Consider the following 17,700-nt stretch of genomic DNA (forward strand, 5'->3'; position numbering starts at 1 on the left):
TATTGAAAGATACTTGTCAGCCAATCCTTACGGACACTCTTTCCTTACTACCACAACAGCAAGAGGTCGGTACTGCTGGTCCCTTTTATGGTCTCCACTCAAGCTAGTTGAGAAACTGGTCATCACGTATGCACTTGATTAGATGAGCATAAAGACGGAATTCCTACATGCTATTTGTCAAGCATACTTGACTTGGTTAGAGAAACTCATTTGTTGACTTGCACTTACTAGTGTTAGGAACCCCCGCAATATTGAGACTATTCCCTCAATATTCGCTAAATGATAACTTACTGTGTCTGCCAAACACCCTCGCTATCATGCCCTTTGTGTTAGGCTCATTTTGATCCCAAATGTTAATTATGGAAAGTGTCTAGATTTGCTTATTTGGCATATCTACGTAATGTAGAGATTGGCCTAAACACAATGGTGTTCATCCCATGTCCAAATTCACAATTTAACGCCATTTCATATTTAATAAGTTTCAGACTTATCCCAGAGACTAACTCCTGGTACTAAGAGAGGCTTGGGGGGGGGGGGGCTGTGGGGGGTTCCAAATGTATAGTAGGGATATTGGTTAGATTGCATGTCCGACCACTTGAGACATTAATTTGGCTTCCGCTGGGCTGTGTCACTCCTTGTTCTGTGTCTAGCTTGGGTCTAAGCCCAAGTTCCACGCTGCTCTAGTCGGTGGGCTACCCTCCTTTTCACGTTCGGCCACCGGTATGCCAAAATTGTGCCAGACTCCATCTGACACCATTTTGTGTGCAGGTGCTACATATGGGGAGCTGGTGCTCGTGGGATTGTACCAGACCCTCGTTTCGTAGCGCAACAAGTTTGGAGTTCGGCTCTAAATTCATGTGCGCTCCAAATGGTAAATCAAGACATTATTAGTTTTCTCAATTTCTTATTATAAAATATCAGCAACAACATCCTGCTCCTGCATTTGCATAAAGAGCTTGGAAGCCACCTCCAGATCGCCGATCTCGAAACGTCTAAAGATCATAGAAGTCCACGAGGTGACATTCCTGTGAGGCATTTCTTGGAAGAGCTGCCAAGCCACCCCAGCCCCCCACCGCACTTGAAATACAAGTCCATCAAAATATTCTCCAGCAAGATCGATGGAGAAAGCGCCGAGCTGCCGACCTCTGCCGAACATCGTAGTGAATCCTCCTCCTGCTCCCAATATCTCTCGATCTGGCAACGCAATGTTTCAGCGCTGCGACAGTGGCTCCCATGCCCGGCGCCTGGCCGCTGCGCCGCTGCGAATCGTATGCTTGCAGCGCATTGCCGCATCCCTCGCGAGTGCAACATCGCATTCATGGCCACAAATTTCTTTTTGAAAAAGCTTATAACATAAAGCTTCTGATTACGTTTCAAAGTCAGAGTAATTTTGGATAAGAGTGTAATTGGGAGAGGCAGGTGTGGTGTGGAAAGGTCTTTGCCAATTTAGTCTGTTGAAAGCTCGAGCAATTTGTGTTCCTGTATAGTAAAACATGCCCATTTACTGTAGTATGCAAAAACCATTGGTACAGCCCAGTTGCTACAAAGACACTAATAGAAATGTTGCAAACACCATTAGAAGAATTGCTAATGTATATGAATCTGACATTTTGCTTCAACATGTGAACTATCTTAAATTGGCAGAAAATAACTACAGAAAGCAAAAGCAAAGCAAAAGTTCCAGATGGCATGGGCATCCATCACGAATCTAAAATAGAATAATACAAATAATAATCTTATGGGCGCTCAATGAGCCACAAACGTCCAAACTAATGAGCTACTAACATTACTACAGAGGAAGATTTTTCTCTTTTATTTGGCAATTTTATTTGAACCATGGAGCTCTTTAGCACTGGATGAAGAAGCTGTTCCATCCAAAGCCCGAGCAGTCCTGTACAGAGGCACTAAACCGTGTCTGCGCCACACCTTGGCAGTTTGCCGTGTTGTAGGCCGCAGCAGTCTGGCCCTGGTACCCAAAGCTGTAGCCGCCGTGCTGCGAGGCTCCAACATTGGTGCATCCACAAGCACTGTAGCGCACCCGCTGATTGTTACACCCGGGCCCTGCCCAAGTATCGAAGTAGCTTGCATTGGCCGTGATCATTGATCCCAAGACAATGACCGCCACAAGAACGAGCACCATTTTTCCTGCCATTGTCACGCAAACACAAAGCTATGCTATGATCGTCAATCAAATGAAAACTCTCTCAAGGAAGATCCAATGAACATCTAAGAGCACACAACAGTGAGATTTATACACCACCTCTTGCACGCGCCAAACAGTCAAGGGTCATCTTTTGCATGCGCAGTCAATGACGTGCACAAGCCCTAAAATATTATCATTATTGAAAACCTAATTGTACGTAGGAAAAAATGGTGGAAAAGGCCGCTTTCCATTGGCAGGCCAGCGCCGAGCATTTATTCGCGATCAGCCAGGACAGAAGGTGTGTGATTAAAAAGGAGAGGGAGTGTTAGAGCCACGTGGTGTACAGCCAGCTGGCTTTTGTTTTGGTCTCGTCCTGGAGTTTTCTTCTGGAATATATGGTCAAAGACAACCTTACAGGTGAATGGTAAATCAAGACATTGATAGTTTTCTCAATTTCTTGTTACAAAATATCAGCAACAACATCCTGCTCCTGCATTTGCATAAAGAGCTTGGAAGCCACCTCCGGATCGCCGATCTCGAAACGTCTAAGGATCATAGAAGTCCACGAGGTGACATTCCTGTGAGGCATTTCTTGGAAGAGCTGCCAAGCCTCCCCAGCCCCCCACCGCACTTGAAATACAAGTCCATCAAAATATTCTCCAGCAAGATCGATGGAGAAAGCGCTGAGCTGCCGACCTCTGCCGAACATCATAGTGAATCCTCCTCCCGCTCCCAATATCTCTCGATCTGGCAACACAATGTTTCAGCGCAGGACGGGATTGCCATGGTGACTCGTGGTAATCAGCACACACAAGCAGGGCACTCCTCTATCTTTAATCAACTTGGAAATAAGTGCTCCAACAGCACTGAGGAAAAGCCAGCCATGAAGCGGAAATTCAATTTGAAGTGTGGGACGTGTTCAAAGCGTGGGCACCTGAGGGATTGTCCAGTGAAGAAGCAACTGTCGTGAGACAAAATTGAAAAATGAGCGTGGATCTTCCTCTAGTGCGGCACCACATTTTAAAAGTCAACACTGAGATGATGGTGACGATGAAGACTCTTCCGCTATGGCTAATGGCTTGTCATGGATGACTCTGAGGAGTAGAGGTGGATACCACAAGCCATGTTCTTTGGCTGGATTCAGCAGCAACGAATCACTCAACTTTTGACCGTGAGCTATTTTTGGAGATGAGGAAATGCACTGACCAAGTTCGACTCACAGATAACAGTTGAAGGTGTGGGCACGATTGAAGTGCGACTACCCACAGGCTTGGTGGTTCCAGTCAAGCATGTGTGGTACATCCCCAAGGCTCAACATTCCTTCCTTGGATGGAGCAAGGATTCAACTTGGAATTTCGTGGTGATCGTGTCAAGATCACACATCCAGAGGTTGGACATGTCGCTTCAGCAAGCACGATGGATTGCGAGGTTTGTGTTCCAGGGAAGCTGCTAGCTACGATGACAGTGGCTACTGCGAGTTCATCTTCAGGGGGAGCTGTAGATATCCAAACTTGGCATCGTCGACTTGGCCACATGAATCATAAGACGATCCAGCAGTTGCAGCGAGACCACGTGGTTGATGGCTTGGCCATCATGTCTTTTTCAATGCTATTGCGAGCCATGCATCATGGGAAAGCAGCATCGTCAGGCATTCAACTCTGGCGGGAGTGTTCGGGTGACAAGTCCTCTTCAGCTGGTTCACTCAGACTTATGTGGCCCTTTTCAAGTGATGACACAGCGCAAGAAGTACTTTATTTCGTTTATTGATGATGCTACGAGGTATGTGGCTGTTAAGTTCTTAGCTACTAAGGACGAAGCTTTGCTAGCATTTAAGGCTTATAAGCATGAAGTGGAGAACCAGCTTGATTTACGCATCAAAGTGCTCCGCTCTGATGGAGGAGGTGAGTACGTGTCCGTTCATTTTTCTGATTACTGCGAGAAAGCAGGAATTCAGCGGCAATTCACAGTTCCATACACTCCTGAGCTTAACGGGGTAGCTGAGCGGTTTAACAGGACAGTGGTGGAGCTGGCTAGGACGATGATTGCTCCTCCTAGGTTTTGGGATCATGCGATAGCCACAGCTGTCTTCATGCGTAATAGGGTGTTGACCACAGCTGTTCAAGGCAAGACACCTTATGAGGCTTGGACTGGACAACGTCCACGCATGGATATCTTACGGCGGTTTGGCTGTCTAGCCTTTTCTCATGTTCCTAATGAGCTACGCAGGAAATTGGATGTTAAATCCAAGAAGTGTGTATTTCTGGGCTATAGTGATGAGCAGCGAGGATATCGACTCCTTCATCTAGACTTGGGAAAAGAGTTTGTGAGTCTAGATGTCATCTTTGATGAATCTCGTGTGTATTTTCAACGTCAAGTTCCTTCTACAGGTTTTCTTTGTGGAGAAAGTAGGGCGAGCTCACAGCCTGTTTTCTTTCATCCATGGGAGGATGATCCTCTACCTCGACTTGGCTGTGCTTATGCTCCAGCTGCGGGGAGCTTCAACCTCTGCTGTGACACGAGAAATAGAGCCTGATCACGTTCCTGAGGTGGTTCCTGATCCTGAGCCCGAGCACAATATTCCTGAACCTTCCTGAACCTGTGCGTCACCGAGATCCTGATCTTATCCAGGTTTTGAGCCGCTCTGGTCGCCCTTTAACCTATATAGCGAAGGGTGAAGCTTATCAGCGAGAGCAAGCTGAGAAGCGAGCACGAGCAGCTGCTAGAGCTTCTTATTATCAGAGTCGAACGGCTATGTTCACAGCAGCAGAGGTGAAGATTCCGGTTACACTTGCACAAGCTAAGAAATCTCCTTATGCTGCTGCACGGGGTGACGCTATTGATGCTGAGATGCGAGCTCATGCAATGAATGAAACCTGGTATCTTCCTGATGAAGTTCCTGACAATGCTAATGTAGTTTCGACAAAGCTACTTTTCTGCGTGAAAGCTGGACCTTCAGGAGAAGTGCAGCGCTTTAAAGCTAGGCTTGTGGCACGAGGCTTTACTCAGATCGAAGGCATAGACTTTACAGAAACTTTCAGCCCGGTCGTGAAGATGGCTTCTATCAGGCTGTTACTTGCTTTAGCAGCGCAACATGATCTTTATGTGGAGCAAATGGATGTGAAGACTGCATTTTTACATGGAGAAATTCCTGAGGAGGTTTACATCCAGCTCCCGACAGGCCTAGATCCAAGCCAAAGGATTTATCGGCTGAAGAAGGCTTTATACGGCCTGAAACAAAGTCCACGCATCTGGTATAAGAAAATCGATTCTTTTCTGATTTCTCTTGGATTCCAGAAAAACCATGCCGACTCAAACGTTTATATGAAGATTGAGGATGGTGCTTTGGTCATTTTGGCCTTGTATGTGGACGATGGTATCTTTGTTTCCAACAACAGAGATCTTCTTGCTGAAATCAAGAGAAAGCTAGGAACCCAGTTTGAGATGCAAGATCTTGGCCCCGTGCACACTTTCCTTGGGATTCAAGTTCAGTGACCACAGCCAGGAGTTGTGACACTCTCACAACGAGCTTATGTGGAGGAAGTATTGCGCAGGTTTGGCCTTGAGAACCTCAACCCTTCCATTACTTCAATGCAAGCGAGTACTCATTTGTCTGCTGAGATGTCTCTTAGTGAGGTTGAGACGCAACAGATGGAGCTTGTGCCATATCGCCAGGTCGTTGGATGCTTAATCTACTTGGCCGTTTGTACCCGCCCAGACATTGCTTATTCTGTGGGAGAGGTGGCTAAGTATATGGCAAATCCAGGTTGGCAACATTGGCAAGTTGTGAAGCGCATCTTGTGCTATCTCAGACGCACTGCTAATTTTGGCCTAAGCTATCAACGGCAGGTTTCTGGTCACACATTTATTTTGCGAGGCTATGCAGATGCAGATTATGCAGGGGATTTAGACGACAGGAAGTCTACATCCGGCTATTGCTTTTTCCTTGGTGATGGAGTGCTAACTTGGAGCAGCAAGTGGCAAGCTTGACAGCCTTGTCGACAACTGAAGCGGAGTATCTAGCTTTGACAGGGGCAGCACAAGAGGCAAACATCTAGAAGTGCTTGGAGTATGCGACCTGTCCTCGCAGGGCTCTGGCTAGGTGGGCGGCAATGGTCACGCTGGTGATAAAGATCCAGAGTGTTAGAGCCACGTGGCGTATAGCCACCTGGTTGAGTCCCATTCCTTCAGTTTAGGGCTTTCTTAGTTTTCTTTCCCATCCTGTGTGAGATCCATCCCAGGGGATTGTTCTGGGAGTGTTCTCATTCTCTATAGAGCGCTAGGTTGTGAGGGCTGGCTTCTCTCATCACAAAGAGAGAGAGAGAGAGAGAGAAAGAGAGAGAGAGAGAGAGAGAAGGGGGGCTTGTTCTGGATCCACATTTGGAGTGATCGCCTCTTTTGCCGCTACTCCTGGCATGATCAATTAGAAAAAAAAAATCTCTCCCTCACTGAATCAATGATAGTGAGCAAAGAATTGGATAGGGGGGCTGTGGGGGGTTCCAAATGTATAGCAGGGATACCAGTTAAATTGCATGTCCGACCACTTAAGACATTAATTTGGCTCCCGTTGGGTTGTGTCACTCTCTAACGAAAGGTGAAACCGTGTGATGGTGCTCAAGAGAATGAAAAATGTACATATGTGTGACATGGTGAACTGATGAAGACTCGTGTCTCTCCACATGGACTAGCCACGTGGCACAGGGCCACTCTCAACACTCCCACTGGCACTGTGGCCATCACGAGTGATGCTCATCAGTGGAGAAAGTCCCAGCCCTTCGCGATGGACTTGAAATTGATCTCGGGGTAGTGCTTTTGTGAAGATATCTGCAACTTGAGTGGTCGTGTCGCAGTAGATCAGCTCAATTGTGCCATCTTCCACTTTCTCACAAACAAAATGATGATGAATCCCAAAGTGTTTGGTGCGTGAATGAAAGCGAGGATTGGCCGCTAACGCAATGCAGCTTTGATTGTCACAGAAGAGGCGAGTGGGAGTCTTCACACTCACACCAAGGTTAGAAAGTAGTGAGCGTAACCACACACCTTCTTTGGTAGCTTGTGAGGCTGCCAAATATTCTGCTTCAGTACTAGAGGTTGCCACTGTACTTTGCTTCCTGCTGCACCACGAGACTGTCGCACTGCCCAGGGAAAACGAATAGCCAGAGGTGGACTTGCGTGTGTCACAGTCTCCCCCAAAATCAGCATCACAGTAGCCCGTGAGGGTAAGCACTTTTCCCTGGTAGCACAATCCAAGGTAAGTAGTACCTCGAAGGTACCTGAAGATGCGTTTCACCGCTGCCCAATGTTGAGATCCAGGATTAGCCAGGAATTGGCTAACTTTGCTGACGGCAAAAGAAATATCTGGGCGCGTACAAACAGCTGGATACATGAGACTGCCAACAGCTTGTCTGTAAGGGATGGAGTCCATGGCTCTCTTGTCGTCCTCTGTCTCAGGAGACATGGCTCGTGAAAGCTGGCAGCCTAGTTCCATTGGTGTCGCCACTGGATTAGAGCTCGTCATAGAAAACCTGGCCAGCATCTCTTCTATATACTTGGCTTGGTGAAGATAGATAGTGCGTTGAGAGCGATCACGCACAAGTTCCATGCCAAGAAAGTAGGAAGCCGAGCCAAGAGTTTTCATCTCAAATTGGCTGCAAAGATCTCGCTTAACCTGGAGAAACATTAAGCGATGATTATGGATGACAAGAGTATCATCAACATAAAGAGCGATGATCACAAATGATTCACCCTCCACCCGAATATAAAGATTCGGGTCTGCCTCGCAAGATCTGGGTGCTTGTTTCAAGCCGTAGACAGCTTTCTTGAGAAGCCAGAGATGATCCTCTTTTCCAGCGGCTAGAAATCCTTCTGGCTGTGCCATATAGATTTCTTCTTCAAGCGCGCCATAAAGAAACGCCGTGGTCACATCCATCTGTTCCAGATCAAAGTCTCCCACCGCAGCAAAATTAATCAAGGAACGAAGAGTTGAATGCTTAACCACTGGAGCAAAGGTGTCGTTGTAGTCAAGTCCAGGAACTTGTGAGCATCCTTTCGCCACCAATCGCGCCTTGTAGCGAACCGAGCCATCAGGATTAAGCTTCAGAGCATACACCCACATGCTCTTGATAATCTGGCGATTGGAAGGCACAGTTGGAACAAGAACATGTGTCTCGTTCTTTTGCTGTGAAGTAATCTCGGCTTCCATTGCTACACGCCAGTAAGACGCTTCCTGTGAGGCCATGGCTTCTCCATAGGTCCTCGGAACAGTAGGAGTCCCAGCTGCACGAGAGGAGACCATTGTCTCGATGAGACGCTCAGTAGGCCGCCTTGTGCGGATCGATCTGCGTAGAGGATCTGGAGGAGGCGGCGGGGTTGGTGGTGTTGGAGTAGAAGCGGGCATGGGTTGTTGTGTAGGGACTGTTTGAAGCGGCACAGTGATCGTGCCGACAGTCAACTGATCTTGTTCCGCTTCAACGTCATTTTCTTCGGTCAAGGTAGGTCTGGAAGTAGAACCTTGACTAGAAGGAAGAAACGAATTCTCGTTGAAAACCACATCTCTTCTCAGGATCTCCTGCTTCGTGATTGGATTCCAGAGACGATAGGCTTTGTGATCGAGGCTGTAGCCCACAAACACAGCCTTCTGGCCCTTGGGATCCAATTTCTTGCGCATTCCATCAGGGATGTGTGCCCACGCTTCACACCCGAATATTCTCAGATGCGTAACTGTAGGTTTCTTGCCACTCCATGCTTCTTCAGGAGTGATGTCAGCAAGGGCAGAGGTGGGGAGCCGGTTCTGGAGATAGTTCGCCGTCAAGACAGCGTGAAACCAGAAGCTGCGAGGCAAACCACTGGAAAGTAGCATTGCCCGAGCACTCTCCACTAGTGTGCGATTCTTGCGCTCAGCTACGCCATTCTGTTGTGGAGTCTCTCGCGTTGTAAGTTCTCGCACAATCCCTCCTTGCTCACACAGCTGGTTGAAAGCATTGGAAGTGTATTCGCCTCCACCATCACTTCTCAATCGCTTGAGCATTTTCCCAGTTTGTTTTTCTCCCATATCCTTGAAAGTCTGGAAGTAGTGTAACGATTGGGATTTGCGAGCCATAGGGTAGATCATAGTCCGACGACTGTAGTCATCAATGAAACTGATAAAGTATTGGATACCTCCCACTGCTGTGGTGGCCATCGGGCCACACACATCAGTGTGTACAAGTTCCATGAGCTCTGTAGCTCGAGATGCTCCAGTCTTGGGGAAAGGTTGGCGAGTAGATTTTCCTAGCTGACAGCCCTGGCAAAATGGAAGAACGGCTCTTGGGTCCAGGTCTAGACCTTCAACCATCTGCTCGCGTGCGAGCTGCTTGATTCTATCAGCACTAGGATGCCCCAGGCGTGCGTGCCAAAGCTCCAGTGAGTGACTGGTCGTTGTCTTTTGTGCGTGTAGGCCCAGACTCCGTCCAGCAAGATCTGGCAGCATGGTAAGGCGGTAGAGGTCACGCCGTCCAGGCCGGGACGCTGTGAGGATGGCTCCTGTGGTCGAGATCAGCTGGAATTGGCGAGGTGTAACGGCGAACTGATACCCATCCTCAGCAAATTGTCCCACAGAGAACAAATTAGCACATAAACCAGGAATATAAAGAACCTCGTGGATCTTTACGACTATTCCTTGTGGTAAAGTGAACTTGATGGTTCCAACTCCTTTCACAGCAAGCTGCTGGGCATTGCCAACGATGACATACTCCTCTGTGGCTGTAGGAACATAGGCTTCAAAGTACTTATCACTGTTGAACATATGGTCTGTAGCAGCAGAATCCAGGTAGATGCACTCTGCAGACAGTGCTGCCACAGCCATAGCTCGTGACAAGATGAAGGCGTGTACCACCTTTTTCTTTGCATTGTTCCTTACAGGCTTGAGAGATGGATTTTTCACCCAGCATTGAGCTTCGTCATGGCCTTTCTTGTTGCAATGAGAACACTTGGGCTTCTTGTATGAAGAGGCTCCTTGTTTCCCTTTGTTCACTGTTTCTTTCCTGAGAGAAGAGTAGAATGCAACGGCCTCTGATCCTGTTGTTGCTCTTCGTCTCAGATGGTAAGTCTGCTTCATGGCCTCCCACGCTTCCTTTGCACTCTTGCACCGTCCAATGCAATGGAATTCTCGCCCCTCCAGCGCTGCATGGAATTTGCCCAAAGCTCTCCAGTCCTTGCGATACTTCGCAGTTTCATCCACTGTAGCTGTATCTGGAAGTGTCTCAGTTCCTGTGGTGATGTCCCAGAGGCCTCGTTCATCCATATAGGATTCGAATTTTGTCTTCCAGAAGCGCCAGTTCCTCCCATCAAATTTTGGTGGATTTGCGTCCACTGAAATGATATCCGCTGTAGGCACAGTCGGATTTGTGATGGGAGGGGAAATAGGTGGTGGATTTGGAGGCGGATTTGTAGGAACAGTGGCTGCCATGGGTGCCGACACCCAATCCCAAGTCTAGGTCCAGGTTCTTAGTCGTCCAGTGCCTCTTGCAAGGCCTGGAGCGTTTGGATTAGGGCACGCCTCTGTCTACGTAGACGGAGGCTCCGATTCACCCTAGCGAGTGTTGCCCTGATCCTACGGTTTTGTATTCTTTGTGCTCTCCCAGGCATTGCTCCGATACCATCTAACGAAAGGTGAAACCGTGTGATGGTGCTCAAGATCCGTCATGGCATATATGGAATGAAAAATGTACATATGTGTGACATGGTGAACCGATGAAGACTCGTGTCTCTCCACGTGGACTAGCCACGTGGCACAGGGCCACTCTCAACACACTCCTTGTTCTGCGTCTAGCTTGGGTCTAAGCCTAAATTCCATGCTGCTTTAGTCGGTGGGCTACCCTCTTCTTCGCATTAGGCCACCTGTGTGCCAAAATTGTGCCAAACTCCATTTGACACCATTTTGTGTGCAGGTGCTAGATATGGGGAGCTGGTGCTCGTGGGATTGTACCTGCTAGATATGGGGAGCTGGTGCTCGTGGGATTGTACCTGCTAGATATGGGGAGCTGGTGCTCGTGGGATTGTACCAGACCCTCGTTTCATAGCGCAATAGATTTGGAATTCGGCTCTAAATTCATGTGCGCTTCAAATGGTAAATCAAGACATTATTAGTTTTCTCAATTTCTTATTATAAAATATCAGCAACAACATCCTGCTCCTGTATTTGCATAAAGAGCTTGGAAGCCACCTCCGGATCGCCGATCTCGAAACGTCTAAGGATCATAGAAGTCCACGAGGTGACATTCCTGTGAGGCATTTCTTGGAAGAGCTGCCAAGCCTCCCCAGCCCCCCACCGCACTTGAAATACAAGTCCATCAAAATATTCTCCAGCAAGATCGATGGAGAAAGCGCCGAGCTGCCGACCTCTGCCGAACATCGTAGTGAATCCTCCTCCCGCTCCCAATATCTCTCGATCTGGCAACGCAATGTTTCAGCGCTGCGACAGTGGCTCCCATGCCCGGCGCCTGGCCGCTGCGCCGCTGCGAATCGTATGCTTGCAGCGCATTGCCGCATCCCTCGCGAGTGCAACATCGCATTCATGGCCACAAATTTCTTTTTGAAAAAGCTTATAACATAAAGCTTCTGATTACGTTTCAAAGTCAGAGTAATTTTGGATAAGAGTGTAATTGGGAGAGGCAGGTGTGGTGTGGAAAGGTCTTTGCCAATTTAGTCTGTTGAAAGCTCGAGCAATTTGTGTTCCTGTATAGTAAAACATGCCCATTTACTGTAGTATGCAAAAACCATTGGTACAGCCCAGTTGCTGCAAAGACACTAATAGAAATGTCGCAAACACCATTAGAAGAATTGCTAATGTATATGAATCTGACATTTTGCTTCAACATGTGAACTATCTTAAATTGGCAGAAAATAACTACAGAAAGCAAAAGCAAAGCAAAAGTTCCAGATGGCATGGGCATCCATCACGAATCTAAAATAGAATAATACAAATAATAATCTTATGGGCGCTCAATGAGCCACAAACGTCCAAACTAATGAGCTACTAACATTACTACAGAGGAAGATTTTTCTCTTTTATTTGGCAATTTTATTTGAACCATGGAGCTCTTTAGCACTGGATGAAGAAGCTGTTCCATCCAAAGCCCGAGCAGTCCTGTACAGAGGCACTAAACCGTGTCTGCGCCACACCTTGGCAGTTTGCCGTGTTGTAGGCCGCAGCAGTCTGGCCCTGGTACCCAAAGCTGTAGCCGCCGTGCTGCGAGGCTCCAACATTGGTGCATCCACAAGCACTGTAGCGCACCCGCTGATTGTTACACCCGGGCCCTGCCCAAGTATCGAAGTAGCTTGCATTGGCCGTGATCATTGATCCCAAGACAATGACCGCCACAAGAACGAGCACCATTTTTCCTGCCATTGTCACGCAAACACAAAGCTATGCTATGATCGTCAATCAAATGAAAACTCTCTCAAGGAAGATCCAATGAACATCTAAGAGCACACAACAGTGAGATTTATACACCACCTCTTGCACGCGCCAAACAGTCAAGGGTCATCTTTTGCATGCGCAGTCAATGACGTGCACAAGCCCTAAAATATTATCATTATTGAAAACCTAATTGTACGTAGGAAAAAATGGTGGAAAAGGCCGCTTTCCATTGGCAGGCCAGCGCCGAGCATTTATTCGCGATCAGCCAGGACAGAAGGTGTGTGATTAAAAAGGAGAGGGAGTGTTAGAGCCACGTGGTGTACAGCCAGCTGGCTTTTGTTTTGGTCTCGTCCTGGAGTTTTCTTCTGGAATATATGGTCAAAGACAACCTTACAGGTGAATGGTAAATCAAGACATTGATAGTTTTCTCAATTTCTTGTTACAAAATATCAGCAACAACATCCTGCTCCTGCATTTGCATAAAGAGCTTGGAAGCCACCTCCGGATCGCCGATCTCGAAACGTCTAAGGATCATAGAAGTCCACGAGGTGACATTCCTGTGAGGCATTTCTTGGAAGAGCTGCCAAGCCACCCCAGCCCCCCACCGCACTTGAAATACAAGTCCATCAAAATATTCTCCAGCAAGATCGATGGAGAAAGCGCCGAGCTGCCGACCTCTGCCGAACATCGTAGTGAATCCTCCTCCCGCTCCCAATATCTCTCGATCTGGCAACGCAATGTTTCAGCGCTGCGACAGTGGCTCCCATGCCCGGCGCCTGGCCGCTGCGCCGCTGCGAATCGTATGCTTGCAGCGCATTGCCGCATCCCTCGCGAGTGCAACATCGCATTCATGGCCACAAATTTCTTTTTGAAAAAGCTTATAACATAAAGCTTCTGATTACGTTTCAAAGTCAGAGTAATTTTGGATAAGAGTGTAATTGGGAGAGGCAGGTGTGGTGTGGAAAGGTCTTTGCCAATTTAGTCTGTTGAAAGCTCGAGCAATTTGTGTTCCTGTATAGTAAAACATGCCCATTTACTGTAGTATGCAAAAACCATTGGTACAGCCCAGTTGCTGCAAAGACACTAATAGAAATGTCGCAAACACCATTAGAAGAATTGCTAATGTATATGAATCTGACATTTTGCTTCAACATGTGAACTATCTTAAATTGGCAGAAAATAACTACAGAAAGCAAAAGCAAAGCAAAAGTTCCAGATGGCATGGGCATCCATCACGAATCTAAAATAGAATAATACAAATAATAATCTTATGGGCGCTCAATGAGCCACAAACGTCCAAACTAATGAGCTACTAACATTACTACAGAGGAAGATTTTTCTCTTTTATTTGGCAATTTTATTTGAACCATGGAGCTCTTTAGCACTGGATGAAGAAGCTGTTCCATCCAAAGCCCGAGCAGTCCCGTACAGAGGCACTAAACCGTGTCTGCGCCACACCTTGGCAGTTTGCCATGTTGTAGGCCGCAGCAGTCTGGCCCGTGAGGCTCCAACATTGGTGCATCCACAAGCACTGTAGCGCTCCAGCCGATTGTTACACCCGGGCCCTGCCCAAGCATCGAAGTAGCTTGCATTGGCCGTGATCATCGATCCCACCACAGTGATGGCGACAAGAACGAGCACCATTTTTCCTGCCATTGTCACACAAACACAAAGCTATACTATGATCGTCAATCAAATGAAAACTCTTTCAAGGAAGATCTAATGAACATCTAAGAGCACACAACAGTGAGATTTATACACGAGGAGTCAGCTCTTGCATGCGCGCCACGAAACAGTCAAGGGTCAAAGGTGGTAAAAAAAATTCTAACCCTAAACAACGTGCACAAACCCTAAAATATATCTTTGGACGACAAAATATTTGGCTTTGGACGACAAGCATTATCATTATTGAAAACCTTTGGCGAATTGTACGTAGAAAAAAATGGTGGAAAAGGCCGCTTTCCAGCGCCGAGCATTATTCGCGATCAGCCAGGAGAGAAGGTGTGTGATTAAAAAGGAGAGGGAGAGAGAGAGAGAAAAGGGGGGCTCGTTCTGGATCCACATTTGGAGTGATCGCCTCTTTTGCCGAAAGCTACTCCTGGCATGATCCATTAGAAAAAAAAAATCTCTCCCTCACCTAATCGATGATAGCGAGCAAAGAATTGGAGCCTTCCTCTTTCTCCCTTGGGATTTTTCCTTTCTTAAATCCCAGCGATCGTTCAATCCTCCTTGATCCATTCAACTCAATCCTGAAGAATTCAATGCTAGCGCTCGCGATGCTCAGACATTTATCCCCAATGCTCGTCGCAATCTCCATCCTCGTTTTCCTCCCAATCGCTCTGGGCGGAGCTTCTTCCCGGATTGGCTTCGCGGAGGAGAAAGAGGTCCCGGTGTGGCCCAAGCCCCACTCACTCCTCGCCAGTGGCTCGGGGTCGCTGGCATTGGCCGAGAATTTCACGCTGCGCTCGTCGCCGGACTCGATCGCGACGCTGAGCAGCGCATTCGCTCGATACCGCGAGATTATCTTCCTCCACCACTCGATCTTCCTCGCCTCTCGCCAGATCCCCGAGAGCATACCACAGCTCCAGGCGCTCAGCGTTCGAATCTCATCCCCGGACGAAACAGTGAGTCAAAATCTCCCTCCATAGCCAGGGTTTTTAGTCTGGAAATATTTTGCGCCATGGGCGCTCTCGATCAAGGGAGGCGCGCGAGCCGCGCCGAGCTCGATCGAGGCGCGGGGCATGGTATTCTTGCGATCGATCGTTTCTTGCGCCTCTGGTCTTACTCCTAAGCTCTCTCGCAGCTCCAAATCGGCGTGGATGAGTCGTATCGCCTCCAAATCCCGGATCCCGACGATGCTACTGCCGCATTGCTCACGGTAAATCCCAGCGCTGCTCCTTCTTGATGGAAATTTGATTGTTCTTTCGTGGGATTCTCCTCTTTCAGGCAGAGACTGTGTATGGAGCCCTACACGGATTGGAGGTAATGTACGGACATTGATAGTCTCTGGAGTGAAATTTTCGTGTTCTTGGTGCTCTCTCAGACGTTTAGCCAGATCTGCGCGTTCAATTTCACGACGAAGATGACGGAAGTGCGATACATCCCAGTGGACATCGTCGATCGGCCGAGATTTGAGTATCGAGGTCTCTTGATTGGTACGATGATTAGCTTTCTTCGTGTGTCTGTCTCTTCACTCATTGTAAGCTTTTCTTTTTTATCACAGACACTTCGAGGCACTATGAGCCCCTCAAGATTGTCCGGAGCGTCATTGATTCCATGGCCTACGCCAAGCTGGTGAATACTTAAAACTTTCATCATACTGTTGGTGTTGACGGATTTTTTTACGTGTTTCTAGAATGTTTTGCACTGGCATATTGTCGACACCCAATCGTTTCCTTTGGAGATTCCTTCCTTTCCTAAGCTTTGGAATGGAGCGTATACCGGAGCCGAGCGCTACACTCTAGAAGATGCCAAGGGTATTGTCGAGTAAGTCCACAATTTTTGTCCCTTTCACGTGCCAAACAAATTTTGGAATTTCGGATTGTCAGATACGCGAGGCTAAGAGGAATCAATGTGATGCCAGAGCTTGATGTTCCCGGTCATGCTGCATCCTGGTCTGATTCTCTTTTGCGTTATCAATAAGATAGATTGCTTCAATTGTGCCGGATCAACAGGGGCGTAGGCTATCCGGAACTGTGGCCCTCCGGGAACTGTACGCAACCTTTGGATGTAAGCAGTGAGTTCACTTTTGAGGTCATCGAAGGGATCATTTCGGGCAAGTAGTGATAAACTTCCGGAGGCAGCAAAGCATTGACTCTGTTTTCCTGTAGATTTTGCAAAGACCTTTCCTTTCAAATTCATGCACCTTGGTGGTGACGAAGTCGATACAAGTAAGCCACAGAAATACTTCCAAGTTTCTCATGTTTGATGTTTAGCCTGCTGGAAGAAGACGCGACATATAGCCAGATGGTATGTAGTCAAGTTTCGGGATCAAGTTTCGGCTTATTCTAACATGCAGGCTTGCACATAACAATTTCACCGCCAAGCAAGGCTACGAATACTTTGTTCTACGCGCGCAAAAGATTGCCCTGAAGTACGGGCTTACTCCCGTGAATTGGTAAATTCTAAAAGACTTTCTGAACTTTATAAAGCTGACAATAACAATGCCAATGCAGGGAAGAGACTTTTAATAACTTTGGTAGCAAACTCAATAACGAGACGATCATTCACAACTGGTCTAAGCTTTATCCTTACGTTTTCTTAGGATACTCACATTCCTGGAACTTACTTTTCAGGATAGGACCTGGTCTGGCGCCACTCGTTGTAGGAGCAGGTTTCAAGTGCATCGTGAGTGATCAAGACGTGTGGTATCTGGATCATCTCGACGTACCATGGCAAAGCTTTTACAAGAACGAGCCACTCACAAACATAACGGGAGAGCATGAGCAGAGTTTGATAATTGGAGGAGAAGTTTGCATGTGGGGCGAAACTGTGGATCCAAGCGACATACATCAAACAATCTGGCCTCGAGCGGCAGCTGCAGCCGGTGAGTCCGGGTCTCGGCCGTGTTTCTCACTCACATTTGAGCTTTTCTAGAACGCTTGTGGTCTCCGAGGAGCTTCACGGACCAGGGAACTTCGCAAGTCCATTCGAGGCTCAAAACTTTCAGGTGTTTGCTACAACAGCGAGGGATCCCTGCAGCTCCAGTAGATGAGCTTGGGCGGGTGTCTCCGCCGTATCCAGGTTCTTGTTACGACCAGTAAAGTATCGCAGAATTTTTATGTAGCGTGTTAATTTACTTGCTTCTCAACAATCTCAGTGTGTACATTGCAGCTTTCAATGGTTATTATAAGAAGTATGCGCAAGCAGGAGATACGCTCCAGAGTTTCCTGGCTCGAGCTTGACAGCCTCGTCCACAACTTGGTTGGCTCGATGCAAATCCCCGTGAGTCCGACAGGCGCCCAGAACACTTGTCCATCCCACTGCCCCCAGCAGCTTGGACGTTTTCATCACGAGCTCCTCGGCGTCCCGCAGCCGTCCAGCTCGTCCCAGCAGATCAATCACGCAGACGTAGTGCTCCTCCCGCGGCTCGACTCCAAAGTCCTCGGTCATCGACACAAAGTAGCTCCAGGCCTCGTCCACCATCCCTGCGTGAGCACAC

At 47.8% G+C, this 17,700-nt stretch overlaps 3 protein-coding genes across 3 annotated transcripts; 1 reads left to right on the plus strand and 2 right to left on the minus strand.

Moving 5' to 3' along the window:
• Positions 1-1,714: 1,714 nt before the first annotated feature.
• On the minus strand, positions 1,715-2,258 carry LOC9662367 (antimicrobial peptide 1). The gene has a single exon (XM_002982895.2). It carries the CDS (start codon positions 2,150-2,152, stop codon positions 1,847-1,849), a length of 306 nt encoding a protein of 101 aa, XP_002982941.2. The 5' UTR covers positions 2,153-2,258; the 3' UTR covers positions 1,715-1,846.
• A 9,831-nt stretch (positions 2,259-12,089) lies between these two features.
• Positions 12,090-12,634, minus strand: LOC9662368 (antimicrobial peptide 1). The gene has a single exon (XM_002982896.2). It carries the CDS (start codon positions 12,525-12,527, stop codon positions 12,222-12,224), a length of 306 nt encoding a protein of 101 aa, XP_002982942.2. The 5' UTR covers positions 12,528-12,634; the 3' UTR covers positions 12,090-12,221.
• Positions 12,635-14,553: 1,919 nt separating this feature from the next.
• On the plus strand, positions 14,554-17,404 carry LOC9662370 (beta-hexosaminidase 3). The gene is made up of 14 exons (XM_024687804.1): positions 14,554-15,163; positions 15,343-15,417; positions 15,486-15,521; positions 15,583-15,694; positions 15,763-15,833; positions 15,895-16,025; positions 16,088-16,153; positions 16,214-16,314; positions 16,370-16,429; positions 16,475-16,508; positions 16,558-16,656; positions 16,715-16,774; positions 16,835-17,085; positions 17,136-17,404. The coding sequence occupies exons 1-14, from the start codon at positions 14,684-14,686 to the stop codon at positions 17,300-17,302; spliced, it is 1,743 nt and encodes a 580-aa protein (XP_024543572.1). The 5' UTR covers positions 14,554-14,683; the 3' UTR covers positions 17,303-17,404.
• Positions 17,405-17,700: the final 296 nt, after the last annotated feature.

This window comes from Selaginella moellendorffii, unplaced genomic scaffold (genome assembly GCF_000143415.4).
Source record: "Selaginella moellendorffii unplaced genomic scaffold, v1.0 SELMOscaffold_55, whole genome shotgun sequence".
Taxonomy (NCBI): domain Eukaryota; kingdom Viridiplantae; phylum Streptophyta; class Lycopodiopsida; order Selaginellales; family Selaginellaceae; genus Selaginella; species Selaginella moellendorffii.